Genomic DNA, 22,436 nt, shown 5'->3' on the forward strand with positions numbered 1-22,436 from the left:
AAACAACATAGAATAAATATGTCAAACTAATTGCAGTTTTCAGGGGTTGTCTACTTGTATAAGGCATCAAAGTCTGTCACTATTGCCTACCTATCCTAGATTATTTAGCTGGTATCTATATAACAGGAGACGTGCCTGCCTTAGAACTGTCAGTGATCATCATTCAGGTGGTATTGGAAAGTTCAGGCATACTAATATACATGAATACATAGTATATTTTATACATAATCATAGAAATTACATATATATATATATATATATATATATATATATATATATATATATATATATGTATGTGTGTGTATGTGTCTGTGTATGTGTGTGTGTGTATATATATATATATATATATATATATATATATATATGTATGTGTGTGTATGTGTATGTGTGTATATATATATATATATATATATATATATATATATATATATATATATATATATATATATATATATATATATATATATATATATATATATTTGTTTGTTTTAAAATGTATATAATTATGTATAATATATGTATGTGTGAAACAGGTATTTATTGGGTGGAGTATAGAAGTAAAAAGGTAGCCAAAGAAGAAAAAATGTAGCTAATATAAATAATTCTTTAAAAAAATACATAAATACATCATTTAAAAAAAAATATATGGCCACAATAAAAGTCATCATGGCCTGTTATCTCCAATAAAAATGAAGGGGTGAAGAATCTCGTACCAGTTGGGTGCATGAACTGGGTGGCAGTGGCACCATCTGGGAGGAGTGACAGTCAGTGGCTGCCACATAACTTTGGACCATCCAGCAGTCCTACAGAGTCCTGTTGGACTTTTTCTTTTTTGTCCTGTACACTCTTCTACCTCTCAATCCCATCAATAACACCACTTGGCACAGAGAAATAGACGATGACTCCTAGAAAGTTTGACAGACGCCTAATAGGGCTGCCCATTGGAATAATAAAGAGAGTGACCTATGACACAAATCGGATTAGTGCAGAGGAGAAGGGACATGTGACAATGGAACAGACATACACAGTACCTGAGCAATCTAAGTGCTCCAGGGATGTCCTTGCCAGGCAGGAAGGCATGTGCTGAGTCAGCCTAGAGTATTGGCCTGGATTGGACACATACAGGTCTCATGCAGGTAGCGTACTGTCAGTATAGAGAGCTGAGCACTGCCTGAGTATAGGGAGGCTCATTAATATCCAGGCTAGTGACGTCACGCTCCTCCAGCAGTGGGGAAGAGCAGGGCAGCTCTCAGTGGGCACAGGGAGCACTTCTCTCCTCCCCAGTGTCCTGTCACTTTCTGCTGTCCCCGTTTTATTCTAAGGGCTATAGCCTGCGGCTCAAAGCACAAAGTCATTCAGTGCGCTCAACTTCTGCAAAGCCTGCCTTGTCTCCATAGAACTGCCTAGTGTGCACCTCTCCCTGCTCCTTCACCCACCTAGCTGGAAGCCTGCCCAAGGCAATCAAGACTTCTGTCTTCCACCTGACACTGACAGCTCAGTCCCTGCTTCTTCCAAGGAGTCTAACAAAACTTTTTTTTCCTATCCCTCATCTGGGAACACTCGCTGGGGTGTCGGAGTCGGGGAAGAGCCGGTTCAACTGGCAGAACACTTCTGACACTCAGATAAAAGTTTGCCCTGCTGATTCCCAAAGTGTGAGAAGACCACGATGCTTGGAGGGCTGGGAGAGCTGTGAGTGCTGGACTGGACCTGTCATCACTGGACTGCAACACAAGGACCTGGACCAACTTCTGGGGACAATCAGCACTATGAGCAAACCTGCCGGATCAACAAGTGCGTATCGGGGTCACTTTATTCTGGGGTGTACATCAACAGCTGTAAGGATGTCACTACACACCGAGATAGGCAACATACATATACTATACATAGATGGATTGAGAGAAAAAAAGAGAAAGAGATAGATAGATAGATAGATAGATAGATAGATAGATAGATAGATAGATAGATAGATAGATAGATAGATAGATAGATAGATAGATAGATAGATAGATACTTTATATAATATATTGATATATGTAAATCATGGATAGATAGATAGATAGATAGATAGATAGATAGATAGATAGATAGATAGATAGATAGATAGATAGATAGATAGATAGATAGATAGATAGATAGATCCTTTATATATAACAGATTGATATATCTATATTATGCAGATAGATAGATAGACAGATAGACAGATAGATAGATAGATAGATAGATAGATAGATATAGCCATATTATCTAGATATATGTAAATTGATGATGATGATAAATAGATAGATAGATAGATAGATAGATAGATAGATAGATAGATAGATAGATAGATAGATAGATAGATAGATAGTTCTATATTATATAGATAGATAGATAGATAGATAGATAGATAGATAGATAGATAGATAGATAGATAGATAGATAGATAGATAGATAGATATAGCCATATTATCTATATATATGTAAATTGATGATGATGATAAATAGATAGATAGATAGATAGATAGATAGATAGATAGATAGATAGATAGATAGATAGATAGATAGATAGATAGATAGATAGATAGATCAAGATAATAGACATATATCTATATCATACATATGTAAATAGACAGATGATTGCTAGATAGATAGATTGACTGAGTAGAGATAATTGATAAATCGATAGTATGCATAGGTAAATAGAGATAGATAAAGTAAATGCGAAATGTTTCACTGACAAAACATAACAAGTTTATAAACTACTGTAAAATACTTTCTTTGCCCCTTCTACAACTATATTTGAGTGTTATTTGTGTGACTTGTTTGTGGCAGGGCTTCTATAAAAGTAGGAAAAAGTTTAAACCTGCTCACATAATCAAGTTGAAATCGGATTTCAGTGCAATCTACAGCACAAGGCATCCCTAATTATGGCAAATAATCCGAGAAAGGAGGGATGAGGAAAATAAAACCAACTTTAAAGTCACATTCCTGATAATCCTGAATCTAGGCACTTTAGCTGTGGGAAGGTCTGTGTGCGGGTTATTGTTTGCTGCAAAAGTCGCTGCTAATCCTAGCAAGGTTTCTGCGGACACTAAAGAGGGAAATAAGGATTACATTATTCCATAGCCTCTGACTCACTCATCAAGCCCTACTAAAGTTTTCACTCTGGAGAAAGTTGCCACAATGACCCATATCAAGTCAGGAGTGCCTGGTAATATAGAACAAATGTATTACTTCTCATTACAATGAGCGCTATGCGGTAAATGAGTTTTTATGTACACCAAAATTCTTCTTTTTTAATTTTAAGAAAGCGCACATACCTAAAAAGAATTAATGATACAACCCATTATACACAGCACACAGTTCAATTGTATTTATAAAGCAGCATATAAAACGTACAGCAAATTCTAAAATGATGAAATAATAGAATATTCTGGGTGATATATAAATATATTTGAGTAATCATTCGTCTCCCTCCTGGGGTAGAGACTGGCCTGTGATTTTTTTTTTTTATTACAGACGTAGCGATATGGCTAAAATCTCAAATTATATTATCATTAATTTATAGCTAAATGGTAGAAAAATATATGAGATGATAGATAGATAGATAGATAGATAGATAGATAGATAGATAGATAGATAGATAGATAGATAGATAGATAGATAGATAGATAGATAGATAGATAGATATCAATAAGAAGAAAGAAAGGAAGAAGGAAAAGAAGAAAGAAAGAAAGAAATACAGAAATAAAGAAAGAAAGAAAAAAAGAAAGAAAGAAAGAAAGAAAGAAAGAAAGAAAGAAAGAAAGAAAGAAAGAAAGAAAGAAAGAAAGAAAAAGATATGAGATAGCTAGATAGATAGATAGATAGATAGATAGATAGATAGATAGATAGATAGATAGATAGATAGATAGATAGATAGATAGATAGATAGATAGATTGAAAGAAATAATCACAACTTTTAATGATGTAGCTAAAATCCAGCTGTCAGTCTGATTACAGTTGTTACACTTGTGAATGGATTATCTTTGCCCTCTCTGTGTATGCCATAAACCTGGTATATGGTCCTGACTTTGAGCTGGTGACTGTCCTGTGCTCGGTATCTTTATTGTAGTACACTTTACACTGGATATTTCAAAAAAATGAAATGTCAGAAAGAAAGAACTAGATGAATAATTCTGTATATAGGTATGGAGACAAATTGATGATAGATAGATAGATAGATAGATAGATAGATAGATAGATAGATAGATAGATAGATAGATAGATAGATAGATAGATAGATAGATAGATAGATAGATAGATGATTTCTGTTTCCATCTAGACAAGCATGGAGATAAATGAATAATATATTGATGTTAGATATAGATAAATAGATCATTTATAGATGATCAGACAGACAGATAGATAGATAGATAGATAGATAGATAGATAGATAGATAGATAGATAGATAGATAGATAGATAGATAGATAGATAGATAGATAGATAGATAGATAGATAGATAGATAGATCATTTATGTTGCTATCTAGACAGGTATGGATATATATGAATAATGTATACATGTTATAAAGATACAACTAGATCATGTATAGAAGATAGATCCTTTCCTGTTTCTATCTCAGGCATGGAGATAAATGAATAATGTATAGATGTTGGATAGAGATTAATAGATAATGTATAGATAGATTGATAGATAGATAGATAGATAGATAGATAGATAGATAGATAGATAGATAGATAGATAGATAGATAGATAGACAGACAGACAGACAGACAGACAGATAGACAGACAGACAGACAGATAGATAGATAGATAGATAGATAGATAGATAGATAGATAGATAGATAGATAGATAGATAGATAGATAGATAGATAGATAGATAGATAGATAGATAGATAGATAGATAGATAGATCAATCATAGCATATAGGTCAAGGTCTGTTGATGTAAAAATGCACATATCTTTCTATTACCTTTTCTTGGTTCAAATTAGCCCTTTTAAAAAAGGAACATTTTACAACTTTGAGTAGTTTGTGGTGTAGTAAGCATTTTCATTTTTTGTTGGTATCCAGGTTGGCACTGAGATAGATAGATAGATAGATAGATAGATAGATAGATAGATAGATAGATAGATAGATAGATAGATAGATAGATAGATAGATAGATAGATAGATAGATAGATAGATAGATAGATAGATAGATAGATAGATGTTGCTGGTTGGGTGATTGGTGGAAGAATAGTATGAGTATGGATGGGGTTTGTGCGGTAAGTCCATTACCTAGCACACAGGTGCAGTAAGTAATTGGTGTGCCCCAATAGCGGTGGTTGGATGAGTGTAGAGCTATGTGAACCGATCTCTGCCTGGGTGGTAATAGGAACCCAAGCAGCAGTCCCTTAGACTCCGACTAACTTCTTTCAACAGCCTCTGATGGTAATTACAGTAATCTAAGCTGCCATATATCTTTAAGCAATTATAACACACAAAAAGTCCCAAAGCCCCCCCCGCTGTGGGATGTTAAAAACGGTTTCCCAGTTCAATAAAAAAGTGTTTTCTGTGTCTGTACTGTCAGGAGCAGGAAAGCCAGGGGCTCCTCCGACCCTAATTAATCAGTTGTCCTCACTTGCTTGTGTCTGGCAGCATTGCTGTCATATTTGGATTAGAATTCCATATCACAGGCAGCAGTGGTAGTATGGCAGTGGCAGGCAGGCAGGCTGGCAGCATCTTGTTGGTCCCTGCAGGCTATGATATGACATTGATGAGTGGGAGCCATGCAGGACAAGCTGTAATGATGTCGTAGGGTGAGTGTGGGGTTCAGAAGGTGGAGTTTGTATCGGTGGAAGCTAAGCCTGCAGGAGGGGGTGAGTGCTCTCCCTGTTACCATTGTTTCATACCAGAATTCCCATGCTACTCTTTTTGACGGGTCACTGGTGAATCAATAGGTAGGTGGCAAAAAGACCTTGTAATTACACAGGAATATAAACACAACACAAGCATTTCTCTTTCCAGTCTCCATGTACACAGTCTACCTGTCAAAGTGGGCATTAAACTCTGTCATTGGCAGTATGATTCCTAGCTGCATGATATTCTTATGACTTGTATGAGACTTTCCATTTATTGACTTCACAGCCCCCTTCACTCCCACCCAAGCTTAATCCCCCTTTTCCCTAGCCCTGTTGTATGCAGCAGCTGTCCACTTTCATTTAGCTGGAAATGTGGCAGCTTGTGCTGGTTGGAGGCAGTCAAACGGAGGAATCATTAAGTTAACACTTCATCTAATGTCTCCTGTCTTGCTTAGAGCATTGTCTTAATTAGTAACTGCTAAAGGGAAAAAGGGGGCTTCTCATGGCATGCCACTTTATTTGTAGTAATGCCACTACAGGTCCATCCAGTCTGTATAATGCACAAAGTGACCACATACCAGCTGTATGCCAGCCAACTAAACAATGGGCCTGATTTGCTAAAGTAGTTGAGAATCTTTGCTTACATAGTTACATAGGGGTTGATTTACTAAACTGGAGAGTGCTGAAATCTGGTGCAGCTCTTCATAGAGATACAACCAGCTCCAATTTTGTTTCTTGTCAAAGTTTAATTGAACAAGCTGAAGTTAGAAGCTCATTGGCTACCATGCACAGCTGCACCAGATTTTGCACTCTCCAGTTTTAGTAAATCAACCCCCTATGAAAAAAAAAAATACAAGTCCACCTAGTTAAACCAATAGAAAACCAATATAAAAAAAAAATATTACAATTAATAGAAACCCTCTATACTCAAAACCCTATACCCACAGTTGTTCCAAAGGAAGGAAAACAAACTATAAAGTATGGTCCTATTTACAGCAGAAGAATAATGTCCTTCATGATCCCCCAAGAAGCCAATTATTTATTCCCTGGACTAACAATCTCTGATGTTTTTACTTATACATGTTAACATCCAGTTTTATGCTGTGCCACATACCAGCATGCCAACCTACATACCCGCTGCATACCAGACAGCCCCACACTGAGGCTGATTTGCTACATGAGATGAGAAAATTCACTTACATAGCTTTATATGAAGAAAAAAGTTCACTTAATTCAACCAATAGAATAAAATGTATTACCTAATAGAAAACATTTATATATAGAACTCTATACTCACAGTTGATCCAGAAGAAGGCAAACGAATCCCAATAAGGCATGACCCAATTTGCTTCAACAGGGGAAAAATATTTCCTGATCCCTCAAGGCAATGGTATATTCCCTGGATCAACAATCTCTGGTGTTAAAACCTATAAATGTTAATACCCAGAAATATGCTGTGCATAATCTTTAATTACCTAATTAATGTAAAAATAAAATTCCTGTTTACTTATTTCATCTGCACAGGGTTCCATAATTTAAGTAATAACACCAGGGATCAACAGTTGCTGGTTTTATTACCTATAAATCTTAATATCCAATAATCTGTGCAAAATATTCAATTATCCAATAATTAAAAAAAATAAATAAATGTTTACTTATTTCATCTGCACAGGATTGCATCATTTAAGTAATAACACCAAGGATCAACAATTTCTGGTGTTAATACCTATACATGTTAATCCACATATATAGTCTGTGCATAATTTTTAACTAATTGATGTAAACATATTCTGTTTACTTATTATCTGCACAGAATTCCACAATATTCACACCATTTATTATGTTAAGATTCTGAATCAGCCTCCAATTTCTGCTCTATCAGAAATTTATTTATATATGGCTATCCTGTATGTGTGGCTGGATGGCATGACCTTTTTTTTTTTTAAGAATTTTGTATAAATTTATATCTTGACTCCTTAGAACAGCATATCGCCCTTCAGACACTGCTATGTACAAAGAATAGCCACTAATAAGATTTCAGGTTACAGTAAACGATAAACTCTAATGTGTTGATTAACTACTTTTTGCACGTTTTTATTATAGAAGCTCAGATGAGAGCTAAATATATAACATTTGTTGGCATAAACTGCTGAATACATTATTAAAGTCATAGCAATAAAATCACATAGTCACTTGCAGTTAAGTGCTGCTGATATTGTTAAGCTGATTTACTAAAGAAACTGATAAGCTTCATTTATTAAATTATAGCTGTGTTCACTTTTAATACCCAGATGACATAAATAATCAGGAATTTTCTTGTTAATTGGAGTGAGTTTATTGAGTGTAGATCCTCAACTCCTTTAGTAAATCAGCCCCCGTTGCAATATATGGTTAAGGGAAGGGATTTTTTGACTTTTAATGGAAGTATGTCTAGTATGTAAGGAAATGCCTTATACACATTTATGGTGACAGATTTAATACGATTTAGATTATAGGTGCGTTTTTATTAAACTATAAAAACTCAATTCACATTGAATTATAATGTGTAGATAATTTATTACAAATTAGGATATAAGAGCATACTCTGTATTTCTGCACCACAGCCCGGATCATCTACCTGTATGCATGTCACATCACTATACAAATATATTTCTAGTCTCATGACAGATCATGTCAAATCATAATTACAGCTATAAAAACATAACGCTCTACATAGTAACAAAAATTTAACCTTGATCAGTGTTACACAAAAAAGTAAAGTTTTGATTTACTTTTACAAATTCTTTTTGTATGGAACCACACGGGTATCAATCAGAAATCAGCTATAAAACTAAAGGGGTTTTATTTTTTATTTTTATTTTTATTTTTTTTTTATATTAAATGACACCTGTTACCCACACTTTGTAGGAATTCAGAATAAAATGTATGCAGTGAAACGAAGTGTAGGAAAAATTAGAAGAGATTAAGATTTGTGACAGTGAACTGGGGTATACATAGTCAGGATTCCCCCTGGCATTAGCCCAGTTAGTGGGTATGCTACATACCAGCCCATAAAAGCAGGGCAAACTGGGTGCACCCCATCAATGGTAGGTTATGGAGAAAAGTTAGGAAAACTTTGCCATACACCATAGGGGCAGAGGTGACAGCCCTGCTACAAATAAGCTAGGATTACATCTTTTTGTACAAGCATTAACTTTTACATAATCACTGCAGTATATAATGGTTCATTTATTGCTCTTAGTAACAAAAAATTAACAGTTGGATTTTTATTTTATTTTAATTTTATACATCAAACTTCTTCTATACAATGTGAAGACATTTTATAACATTTCACCAATCTCTGTCATGTATCAGCCTTTATTCAGATTTGCCCTTTTTTACTTTATTTACTTTAAATTTTACTTAAAATTTATTTTAAAATAAATGCTCTTGTCTAATTGTTTCTAGTTAAAGGGTTTATGAAAATACCTGAAAGGGTACCCAATAAAAAACTGTATTTGTTATTAAGGTCACAGCTTCAGTGGAAGCTTCTTTTTTTACCATAGACATGCTGTATGGGTCTCAGAAATAACCAAAAACACTGGCAATAGTTATTATTTATATTGAATTACTGATTGGCATTGAACCTGCAAGATTTTTTTTTTAGGCCCCCATCTAACCCCCCCCCCTCCCCCATTGAAAGCCTATAGAAAATCATGTGCATTTTTTTTTTAGATTTGAATAGAACTGTGAGGGGTTAGAACCATTGTCAGGTTTTTATTGCTGTCTGTGTTCTTGTAAGGGAGATTTCCTCTTTTTATTTGTCCTGATCACCAACATCACAGGTAATGACAAATAATAAGTTAAGGTCACAGCTTCAGTGGAAGCTTCTTTTTTTATATTTTATTTATTTATTATTTAGGTGATTGTAGCCATTGGCATGGAATCTGCAAGATTTGTTTAGGCCCCCATCTAACCCCCCCCCCTCCCCCATTGAAAGCCTATAGAAAATCATGTGCATTTTTTTTAAAATTTGAATAGAATTGTGAGGGGTTAGAACCTTTGTCAGGTTTTTATTGCTGTCTGTGTTCTTGTAAGGGAGATTTCCTCTCTTTATTTTCTTTATCCTGATCACCAACATCACAAGTAATGACAAATAATAAGTTAAGGTCACAGTTTCAGTGGAAGCTTCTTTTTTTTATACTTTATTTATTTTTTATTTAGGTGATTGTAGCCATGTTCATGAATTTATATGGTTGAGTATTGTAGATGTTTTTTTTTTTTTTTGTTTGTTTTTTTTTTTTTTATTTGTACAGTTTATTTACACTTGTGGCAGTCCTTATCCCAGGTTATAATTTTTGCTACATTTGTGACATGTGTTATAATTTTTGATACATTTGTGACATGTGTTATAATTTTTGCTACATTTGTGACATGTGTTATAATTTTTGCTACATTTGTGACATGTGTTATCATTTTTGCTACATTTGTGACATGTGTTATCATTTTTGCTACATTTTGTGACATGTGTACAAATCCCTGCCCCTCTGAATTTCGACCCACAGTGGATCACTTATCTGAGGGCGGTTGATGCAGGGGCGTAACTACAGGGGTTGCAGGGGTTGCAATCGCTACCGGGCCCCATGCTCCAGGGGGCCCGGTAGCAAAACAGTGGGTGAACCTCTAGGATCTCAAAGGTCACACTTGCGACCGGGCCCTGGCATTTCACCACTGTGGGGAGGCCCCAAGATTGCAGGAAGGGGGCCCACTTCAGAACTTGTGAAAGGATCCTGATGCGGGACCATAATAAAAGGCCATGCAATGAGAGTAAAGAGCCCCAGGATTAGTGGGAAGAGCCCCGGGCTTGAAGGGAAGGGCCCCGGCCAGGGGTCTGGGGGGCCCTTCATGGTTTCTTGCATCGGGGCCCTGAAGGCTCTAGTTACGCCTCTGGGTTGATGGGTGGCTGGGAGGCAATTTGCCTCCTCCCTACAACCAGTTTTAACCCTGAAAAGCCCACACCAAGGCACCACAACCATATGTGATGCAGGGCAGTTGCTGCACAGCCACATTTACAATCAGCAGTGGTTTAGCCCACAAAACGTGACCCGTGGTACCATTTTTGCTACAGCTGTGGCATGTGTACAAAACCCCCGCCCTCTGTGGTAGGTTAAGGGGATGGTAAAACTGCAGCTCAAACTCCTATTTTTACCAGCCTCATGTGTGAATGAGCCTTTGGGTTCTTTTTTTTTTGGGCAGGCTTTCAGAGGTCAGTTTACCCCCCCCCCCCCCCTTCTTCTGTCCCAAGCAGTACTGATAACACAGAGTATAAGCAAAATATGATACTGTGTACCAGTACAACTTGGACAGGAAGAAGAGGAAAAAAAAAAAAAAAACTTTAAGAGCTTGTTCTGAAAAAAGACCTGTTCAAATAAAATAAAGTGCAGGTGCAAATAAATTATTACCTGCAGTACTCAACTTACGCTCCATGCACACTGGGTTAAAAATCGCTGCTACTACAGGAGTTTTGTATTTTGCCTGTAGAAGCAGATCAGTGTTATGCTTTGTGTCCATGCACATTAGGACGATTACTGGTATATTTTGAGCTCAACATTTAGAGGCAGGATAAAAAAATGCTTCTGGTTTGTGTTTCTGATTGGAGCTTTCTGGCAGAAAAAACGCTAAACTCCTCTAAACTCTCTAAAAATCTATATGAGCGTTTTTTGTTTTTTCTGCCAAGGTATCCTTTTTTTAAGTGTGCATAGAGCCTTAGGCTGGCAATACACGTTTCATTTTCTTGTACAATTTTCTGTTAGATTTACCAAAAACCATATAATATGAGGTCAGAACTAAACAACATTTTCTATTGTATCCAATTAGGCAGGCCCGTGTACTACATAGTTGAAGGTAAATTTAAAGAAAATTGTAAGAAAATTGGAAACTCTGACATTCACAGACATGACTAGGCATGATGGGAATTGTAGTTCCTGAACAACTGCAGGGCTGTAGTTTGGGAATCCCTAGTATAATGTATGGCCAGCCTTAAGCCTCGTACACACGCACCGATTGTTGGCCGTGAATTTTCGGCCAACGTCCGATCGGCCGATTGTCGGCTTGTTAGTATGATGCTTCCGACAACCGACTGCGACTTTTCGGCCGAACAAAATCTGGTGTGCATGCTATAAAATTTTTGTTGGCCGTCACCAGAACGGCCAATTGTTCAATACAGATTTCGGCAGACAAAAATCAGATGAGCAAGACTGGGCATGCTCAGAGAAGAAAAAACACATGGAAAGTTAACCAGAACATGACATCACTTCTGCAGTTGGTTGTTGTTGGCCGAGAAAATTTGTGTGCAGTCTAGAGCACATTTCAACCAACACAACAACACTGGACAAAAGACGGCCGATCGGTCGGCCAACAATCGGTGCGTGTGTACGAGGCTTTAGGCTTAATTTCACACTACTGTCATGTGCTTTGGATGTGGTTTTCAGTGCAATTATGTAGTGCGACTTTGGACGTGGTTAGCATTTTCTATGGAGCAAAATCGCACCAAAATAGCACAGGAACTTTTCCCGAAACTGCACATCACAGAGTCGCATTGATGTGAATGGGCTCCACTGAAAATTAAGTGAGTTCCCTTGTCACAGAGTCGCATTGATGTGAATGGGCTCCACTGAAAATTAAGTGAGTTCCCTTGTCACAGAGTCGCATTGATGTGAATGGGCTCCACTGAAAATAGAGTGAGTTCCCTTGTCACAGAGTCGCATTGATGTGAATGGGCTCCACTGAAAATAGAGTGAGTTCCCTTGTCACAGAGTTGCATTGATGTGAATGGGCTCCACTGAATATAAAGTGATTTCCCTTGTCACAGAGTCGCATTGATGTGAATGGGCTTCACTGAAAATAAAGTGAGTTCCCTTGTCACAGAGTCGCATTGATGTGAATGGGCTCCACTGAAAATAAAGTGATTTCCCTTGTCACAGAGTCGCATTGATGTGAATGGGCTCCACTGAAAATAAAGTGAGTTCCCTTGTCACAGAGTTGCATTGATGTGAATGGGCTCTACTGAAAATAAAGTGAGTTCCCTTGTCACAGAGTCGCATTGATGTGAATGGGCTCCACTGAAAATAAAGTGAGTTCCCTTGTCACAGAGTTGCATTGATGTGAATGGGCTCCACTGAAAATAGAGTGAGTTCCCTTGTCACAGAGTCGCATTGATGTGAATGGGCTCCACTGAAAATAAAGTGAGTTCCCTTGTCACAGAGTCGCATTGATGTGAATGGGCTCCACTGAAAATAGAGTGAGTTCCCTTGTCACAGAGTTGCATTGATGTGAATGGGCTCCACTGGAAATAAAGTGAGTTCCCTTGTCACAGAGTCGCATTGATGTGAATGGGCTCCACTAAAAATAGAGTGAGTTCCCTTGTCACAGAGTCGCATTGATGTGAATGGGCTCCACTGAAAATGAAGTGAGTTCCCTTGTCACAGAGTCGCATTGATGTGAATGGGCTCCACTGAAAATAAAGTGAGTTCCCTTGTCACAGAGTCGCATTGATGTGAATGGGCTCCACTGAAAATAGAGTGAGTTCCCTTGTCACAGAGTCGCATTGATGTGAATGGGCTCCACTGAAAATAGAGTGAGTTCCCTTGTCACAGAGTTGCATTGAGGTGAATGGGCTCCACTGAAAATAAAGTGATTTCCCTTGTCACAGAGTTGCATTGAGGTGAATGGGCTCCACTAAAAATAGAGTGAGTTCCCTTGTCACAGAGTCGCATTGATGTGAATGGGCTCCACTGAAAATAGAGTGAGTTCCCTTGTCACAGAGTTGCATTGATGTGAATGGGCTCCACTGGAAATAAAGTGAGTTCCCTTGTCACAGAGTCGCATTGATGTGAATGGGCTCCACTAAAAATAGAGTGAGTTCCCTTGTCACAGAGTCGCATTGATGTGAATGGGCTCCACTGAAAATGAAGTGAGTTCCCTTGTCACAGAGTCGCATTGATGTGAATGGGCTCCACTGAAAATAAAGTGAGTTCCCTTGTCACAGAGTCGCATTGATGTGAATGGGCTCCACTGAAAATAGAGTGAGTTCCCTTGTCACAGAGTCGCATTGATGTGAATGGGCTCCACTGAAAATAGAGTGAGTTCCCTTGTCACAGAGTTGCATTGAGGTGAATGGGCTCCACTAAAAATAGAGTGAGTTCCCTTGTCACAGAGTCGCATTGATGTGAATGGGCTCCACTAAAAATAGAGTGAGTTCCCTTGTCACAGAGTCGCATTGATGTGAATGGGCTCCACTGAAAATGAAGTGAGTTCCCTTGTCACAGAGTCGCATTGATGTGAATGGGCTCCACTGAAAATAAAGTGATTTCCCTTGTCGTGCAATGCTGTGAGACTCAAGTCACATCAGAAATCACTTATTTTCAAGGTTTCCAGGAGAATCTGTCAATTTTTGTGCCTATTAGGAATCACTGTGTGACATTGCAAAACTTGGATGTTTTCCTAAGGGAACCTGTAGTGAGAGAAGTACAAGACTTGACCTCCTTCTAAGAATACTAGTTACCTGACTATCTCAGGCGTCATTATTTTCGGGGTCGCTGACCCAGAACAAGCAAAGGGATTAGAAAGTCAGTCAGCAACAGCAGCCTTCATGTCCAATCAGTATACGTTTTCTTACTATACAGTATATCTAAAGCCAAATCTTTTTCTCTTATTTTGAAAATAGGGATTTTTTTTTTCATTTTTGTACCATTGGGGAGATTTTCCTTCACTTCCTGACACAACAGGAAGTGACAGAAAATCTCTACAAAATGAAAAAAAATCCTCTCTTAGACATTTGTTACTGGATCAAGTGTCCCCACTGGAAGATTTCCCTGCTCTTCTTGTTCTGGTGATCATGCAAAACGTTTGATTCCTCCTCACTTTCACTCGCAATGACAATGGTCACTAGGACCAACAGGGTGAACCTTTCAAGGACACAGCAACAAAAAGCTGACAGGGGTTCTAATTTTTCCACCCTCAAACCCACTTTAACCCCCACCCCCCAATGAAAGCCTATAGACAATTGTGCACACTTTTTTTTTTAGATTTGAATAGAGCAGTGAGGGGTTAGAATCATTAATTAGTATGTGTGTCCAGGTTGGTAGGTGACTGATCGAGGAAAGGGGAAAAAAAGGACGGAATGGGATAAATCCTACCAAACCCTGGAAACGGGGATTTGAGTGTGCCAAAAATACAAAGAAAAATAAAATAAAAAGGAAATTATATAGTCTGTTTATTAAAAATGTATTACAATACAATATATATATATATATATATATATATATATATATATATATATATATATATATATATATATATATATATATATATATATATGTCAATTTTCAACAATAATATTACTAAAACAATGTGTTCTGGAATGCATCACATATAACGTTTGTGGATCAACACGTTTCGCTACATTAGCTTCCTCAGGATCCAAACAATATGAGCAAATAAACAATCCAGATATCATGATATCTATAATGAAATAATACAATTCAGTATATAGCATATACAACACTTCAAAATAATACAATTCGGTATACAGCATATACAATACTTCAAATAAACACTAATCATACCTGGAATAAGGCAATACATCGGGTTAGAATCATTGTCGGGTTCTTATTGCGGTCTGTGTTCTCGTTATCGAGATTTCCTCTCTTTATTTGTCCTGATAGCCAACATCACAAGTAATGAAGGTAAGGGTTAATCCAGGATTTTGGGTTGCCACCAGAGCAGGAATAGAGGGGAAATCTTCCAATGGGCACAGTTGTTTCAGTGACAGCTGTCTAAAAGGAGAGATTTCCATCACATTGGTAAGATATTCTCTCACTTCCTGGTGAGTCCACAGAATAGGAAGTGAAGGGAAATCTCCCTAATGAGACACAGATGGCAAGCAAAAGGCTTGTTCACATAGGGGACAACCCTTGTTGCCCCTCTGAAAAAGGATAAGTGGTGGATTGCTTTTAAGAGAGCAGTACAGCAGTGGCTGCCAGGCCATACTGCTGCCTTCCAAATGCATGTTGTTTGTTTTTTAAAAGGGGGTGGTTTGGCAGCTGAACAGGAATTTTGATTAGGAATACCATGCTAAGTTCTAGACTCGCAGTTTCAGTGCAGCCCCATTCCCTTGAATGGGTTTTGATTTGTGGCAGTACTGCCTGGCGAACATAACATGTGGTTTAATTTTATGCCATGGCAACGAAGCAAAGCATTGTGACCATGGTATGTGAACAACCCCTTATTAACCACTTCTGGACCGGAAGGTATTCCCCCTTAATGACCAGGCCATTTTTTGCGATACGGCCCTGCATTATTTTAACTAAAATTGCGCAGTCATGTGACGCTGTACCCAAAAAAAATTGATGTCCTTTTTTTCCCACAAATAGAGCTTTCTTTTGGTGGTATTTGATCACCTCTGCGATTTTTATTCTATGCGCTATAAACACAAAAATGAGTGACAATTCTGAAAAAAAATATATATATATATATATATATTTTTTAATTTCTGCTTTATAACATTCCCAATAAAAAAAAAAAAAAAAATGTAAAATACATTTTTTATTATTTTAGGCCAATTTGTATTCTGCTACATATTTTTGGTAAAAAAAAAAAAATCCCAATAAATGTATTTTGATTGGTTTGCATAAAAGTTATTACATCTACAAACTAGGGGAAACATTTATCTCATTTTTATTTATTTATTTATTTACTAGTAATGGCGGGGATCTGCAATTTTTAGCGGGACTGCGACATTGCGGCGGACAGATCGGACCCCTAACTGACATTTTTGACACTTTTGGGGGGGACCAGTGACATTACTACAGTAATCAGTGATAAAAATATGCACTGTTACTGTAATAATGACACTGGCAGGGAAGGGGTTAACCTAGTGGGTTATCAAGGGGTTAAATGTGAGCCTAGGCGAGTGTTTACTAACTGTGGGGGGAGGGGCTTGTGGAATGATCATAGAGACCTGTGATCCTATATAGAAGGATCACAGGCACTCTGTGATCATTCCAGAAAAAGGAATGGTTAGCTGTGTTTACAACAGCTGACCGTCCTTCTCTCTGAGCAGGGAGTGTTCGCGAGTGGCCGGCGGCAATCGCGGCCGCGGGCCTCGTGCATCAGCGTCCCTGCTACCTAGTGGGGGGCAGGAGCGCTACGCCGGTTCGCGCAGTCGAGCCAGGAAAAAACCGCAGTAAAACTGTGGCGAGCGGTCGACAAGTGGATAATATGGTATAAAATGGCAGCTTACCAGCTAGATGAGACCTTCTGTGAAGGAAGGTCAAAAACGCTTGTGGCTTAACACCCAGCTCAGGCCTTTCTGTAGCGTTCCTATAGAGTCCCCTTAAGACTGAGGTGAAGATCTTCCAGATATTATCTCCATGACTTCATCTCCAGAAATATAAAGATGCTCCACATAGAGTTAAAACCTTTATGGTACGTTTATTAAAACATAAGATTGCACTTGCATCAATGTAGTCATAAAAACTGCCTAAAAACACTCTCGGGCAGCATAAAACAAGCAACCCACACTTCTTGGAACCAAGGTATGCTTTGAGCACGTTCCCCTCCCCCCCCCCATTACGCATTTTGCCACATAATGACATCATCTGGGGCCCCGGTGTGTGTACAACCCCATTTTACCACTGGTGCATCTTATAAGGGGGCTGTCGGGGATGGGGCAGAGCAGTAAAACGATGGCTCAACCTCCTATTTTTACTGCTGTCCACACACACACACACAAATAGATTAATGCTCCATATGTCTAGCAGATTGCAAAACAGGCTCTAGCAATTACCCAATTCCTTGCTCAAGCAGGTTCCAGCGCTCTCCTACTTCTCATAAGCTCTAGTCTATGGGCAGAGCCTCAGTGTCCTCACATACAATACAGGGACATTAACCCTGTTTTGGATGCTTGGGAGGCTGAAGTGCAATTGGAGTTGGTCGCAGATTACAGAGGAACTGATAGGGACATTCACAGCATTGAAGGGAGCCTGCTGGAGCAAGGAATAGGGTAAATATTTTCTCCTTAATTTTGTGCCCCAATCCAAGCTCTTGCAGTGTGGCGGAGGGGTGGGGGCATAGGTGTGCGCAGCCTATAGCATTTGGGTGTGCACCACAAAGCTCAGACACACATGACTTTCTCTGCAGCCTCAGCTGCACTGGACAGTGCAGGAATGGGAAGTGCTCTGTGCTGAGTGGCTTCCTGTTCATTCACAAAATGAAGGATAGTAAAAAAATATTTACTATGCTTCCCTTTTAAATCAACACAGTGAGTGAGTGTGTTCACTATGTTCATTTACAAAAGGAAGGGGCCGGTAAATGACATATTGACTATCCCTTTCCCCCACTCTCCATCCTGAAACATCCCCCGCAGAAGCTGAGGGGAGAGGAGAGGAGGGAAGCCAGCAGCACTGCAGTGGGGGGGGGCAACATGGGGGATGATGGGGCAGTAGGGGGAATCGGCACCACACAGAGTGATTAGGGTGTGCCCAGGCACACCCCCTGCGCATGCCTTTGGGTGGGGGTAGGGGCACTGCAAGGGTGGATTGTCTAATTTTCCTGGAGTAGGAACAATATGTTACAGGTGTTCATAGATGCACAGATATCTCTCCAAAAATAATAAATGGTGTCATGCTGGCTCGTCTTCACTATCTTCACTCTGTAGCAAGCTGCTTGCTTTGGGGGCACTGGACAGGAGGGAGGGGCCAGGAGCTCTGGCGAGGGATCAGAGCAGAGGAGGATCCGGGCTTCTCTGTGCAAAACCAACTGCGCAGAGTGGATAAGTATAACATGTTTGTTAATTTAAAGAAAAATAAAGCAAGACTTTAGTATCACTTTAACCTTCCTAGCGGTATTCCCGAGTGTGGCTTGGGGTTAAATTTCAGTGCCAAAAGCGGTAACCCCGAGCCACACTCGGGGTACCGCTAGGAAGATCGCTGGATCCTGGTAGAGGGGTTACTTACCTTATCACCGGGATCCAGCGATGTATCCCGGCGGTGTGTGGCGGCTGGATCTTCCTCCCGATGCTCTGTGTGCCCCGGCTTCCGTCTCCTGCAACGTGACATTCGCAGGGGGGTGGAACCGGCGGCAAATTCAAATGTAAAACACACCAAACACACTAATACAATTCAAAATAAAATTAATTCACATTAGTTTGCCCCCCAGTGCCCTTTCCTGCAGTTTTACTGTACTTTTTATGTATATATATATATATATATATACAGGGGTTGACAAATTTTCTTTGAATCTAGGAGCCAGCTAAAAAAGTTAGGAGCCAGTTTTTTAAAAAAAAATCTGCCCCGCGCCCAGAAAAAAAAAGAAAGAAAGAAATAAAGGGAAATAAAGGGAAAGAAGGGGAGGGGTGAGAGAGAGAGAAGGAGAGAGAGGGAGGGAGAGAGTGAAAGTCTCAGGCAGATGTGTATATGTACAGCTCTATGGTGTGTACAGAAGAATTCTCCAGAAGTGTGGCACTACATCACCTCCACCTTCCTCCTATACACTCAGAAAATGGCCTGCTCTGCTCCCCCACACACGTCTATGCATTTTAAAGCAGATTTATAGAGTGTATATAACAATGTGCAATGTATGTATTGTGTGCTGATTTTTAATGCGGATTGATTTGTTTATTTTCCCTGCTTAGTAGGGAGAAGAAACAAAGCAACCATTCCCTTTGTACAGAGCCCTCCCAGGGGAGTTGACGGGTGAGGGCATGCGCCTTAAACAGGCAGCGATGTATGGGTACACTGCAGGTCCTGTAGTTACAGCCCTGTTGCAGTATATGTACTGCGGCAGGTGGGCAAGTGGTTAATTACCAATGGTATTTGTAAAATGCAGCATGAAGGGGGTTAATGTATTGCTACTGGTCACTAATGCATTAGTGACCAGTGTCAGAAAATTAACCCCTTTGTGCTGCATTAGTGGCAGTGTTTATAAACCCCTACATGCTGCAGCATAAATGAACACCGATACTAATGCCACTAATGCAGCACAAAGGGGTTTATTTTCTGACACTGGTCACTAATGCATTAGTGACCAGTGGCAATACATTAACCCCCTCATGCTGCATATTACCATTGGTAATTATATAACCTCTGCCCCCCCCCCCCCAGAGTATGCCAATTCAACTGTAGATGCAAATCTGCTTACTTTTCGGATGCGCTGGCTGGCTGATTCCTTCCCGGCGGCTCTCTATGGTGCTCTCCGATCCCGCCTCCCGGTGACGTCGCGCCTTGCCGGGACTCGTAAGCATCTGTCAGGCGGAGATTACCCTGCGGCTCTGCCTGACAGGGAAGTGAAATCCGGGTCCTAGGCTTGTGCCGAATGCAGGAGTGCACTCGGCACATCCTCCTTACAGCTCTGCAGTGTTGTAGCGCGACCGGCGCCCGGCGTCACTTGTTGCCCAGAAAGTAACACACTGTCAGCACTTCACCTGCTCTGCGCCCCCCTTTCTAAAATAAATTGATCCGCCCACCCCTTGTACCGGGCGGCCCTGCTCACACACCGCTCAGCTGCGGACCCAGCACTCTTACCTGATGTGCCGGGTGACCGCAACGAGGAGGGCTGACAGTGGAGACTGGAGAAGAGGCAGCCGGTTCTGATTGGTCAGCGCCGTCCATGTGACGATGCTGACCAATTAAAATGCCTTGTCAGGACACAGAGATAGGAGCCGCGGGGATTTCAAATCTCTGCATCACAGAGCGGCGTCCCGATGCCTGACAGGAGATGGCTGAAATCCTAGGCGCCCGGACTAAGTTTCTAGTCGCCAATGCGACCTGGCGCCCGGGAATTGTCGAGCCCTGTATATATATATATATATATATATATATATATATATATATATACATAATATAATATACATATATATAATATATGTATACAGTATATATATATATATATATATATATATATATATATATATATATATATATATATATATATATATACATACATACACACATACTTTAACTTATTTATAGTTTTTTACTATATTATAATTTATGATTTTGTTTTTTAAACTTTATCGTACCTGAGATGTTATAAAGAAGAACGCACAGTAAAAAAAAATCATATGTAAATAGTTGGTTTGGGCTGCTCATTCTTAAGAATTACATGCAAAATAATGGTACCGCTTTCAGCACCTAAAATCCAAAAGAATCATACCGCCAGGGAGGTTAACTGAACAAGCTGAAGATGCAAGCTGATTGGCTACCATGCACAGCTGCACCAGATTCTGCGTGCTCCAGTTTTAGTAAATCTGTGTATAGGTATGTTCTGCGTGGTCCAGTTATTGTTGATTATCATAAGCAGAACTCAGATTGGAAACATCATTTTACACAGCTTGGGCCAATAATGGATTGGGCTAAACTCAAGTAATCTACTCAAATGAGAAGATAGATGATAACCTTTGCTCACTTCAAATATCTAATCATGTGCAAGGAATTTGAAAATGGAACTTCCGATGCAGGTGACTGGATGCTCAAAGTAAAGAGGTTTCCATCACTTTATTTCAATTGCAGTGACACCTCCTTATTAAATGTCAGAACTACACTTTATGGGTCTCAGAATTACCATAGACGCAGGCAATAGTTATTATTTTTATTGAATTACTGATTCGCATAGAACCTGCAAGATTTTTTACGCCCCATCTTGAAAGTCCAAAGTGGGCTTAAAACAGGCCTGTTTTCATAGGGGGGAACTTACTAAAACTGGAGCGTGCAAAATCTGTTGCAGCTGTGCATGGTAGCCAATCATCTAACTTAAGCCTGTTCAATTAAAGCGTAACTCCACTTTTGTTGAGAAAAAAACATTCCCCTTTGGTGATCCCTGTACATTACAAGGATCTTAACAAACTTTGTTGCAGATTCCTACCTTTTGTTATTCTGAAGAAATCATTGTTTGTTCCTCTGTGCCCATGTGCTGAGTGGGTCAAATGGGAGTGGTTTCATAATTATCTATCAGCTGTGGCAGCTGCAGAGCTATAATGAGGAAAGCTGCTGGGCCTGCATCCCTTTAGATGTGTTCCTATTGGGAGTATCTCACCAAATATGACATTTTTGTTGCAGGGGATGCCAGACATCTGACTTGTATCTTAGACAGACTTCTGGGAAAATTGATGAGCCAATCACACAAGCAGGAAACGATGCTTCTGGGGTGTGGTCAGTACACATTCTGTATACAGAACAGCTCCAGGTAGCCATATTGCATTGCATTTTCAGAAAATTACAACAGCTGCAGATTGAAAAGGAAAGGTGGTTTCAATAACATTCAATTACAATATGATTTGTGTCGCAATTGTATACTCTTTATTGTTTTTTCTTTATTTGCTAATTACTTTTCCCACGAAAGTGGAGTTACCCTTTAAGCTTTGACAAAAAACAAACAAACTGGAAGCTGATTGGTTTCTTTGCAGAGCTGCACCAGATTCTGCACTCTCCACTTTTAATAAATCAACCCCATGTTCCAGGCAAGGTGCAACTGCCTAGACACTTTTGGTATACAGATTCATATTAAAAATAATTAAAATGATGAGTGCTGGAAGTGAGAACAGGCTTATAGAGCTAGAAATAAAAATTAATATGT

At 39.2% G+C, this 22,436-nt stretch overlaps 1 protein-coding gene across 1 annotated transcript in view; it reads left to right on the forward strand.

The window, feature by feature from the left end:
• The first annotated feature begins 1,296 nt into the window (after positions 1-1,296).
• The window catches only part of NR2E1 (nuclear receptor subfamily 2 group E member 1), an 85,249-nt gene continuing 64,109 nt past the window's right edge, over positions 1,297-22,436 (forward strand). Inside the window, exon 1 of the mRNA XM_082252597.1 lies at positions 1,297-1,791. Within this exon, the coding sequence (XP_082108723.1) occupies positions 1,767-1,791 (25 nt within the window). The 5' untranslated portion in view covers positions 1,297-1,766. The remainder of the gene's footprint in view (positions 1,792-22,436) is intronic.

The sequence above is a fragment of the Pelophylax lessonae genome (assembly GCF_965119305.1).
Source record: "Pelophylax lessonae genome assembly, chromosome: 3".
In the NCBI taxonomy this organism is placed as follows: Eukaryota; Metazoa; Chordata; class Amphibia; order Anura; family Ranidae; genus Pelophylax; species Pelophylax lessonae.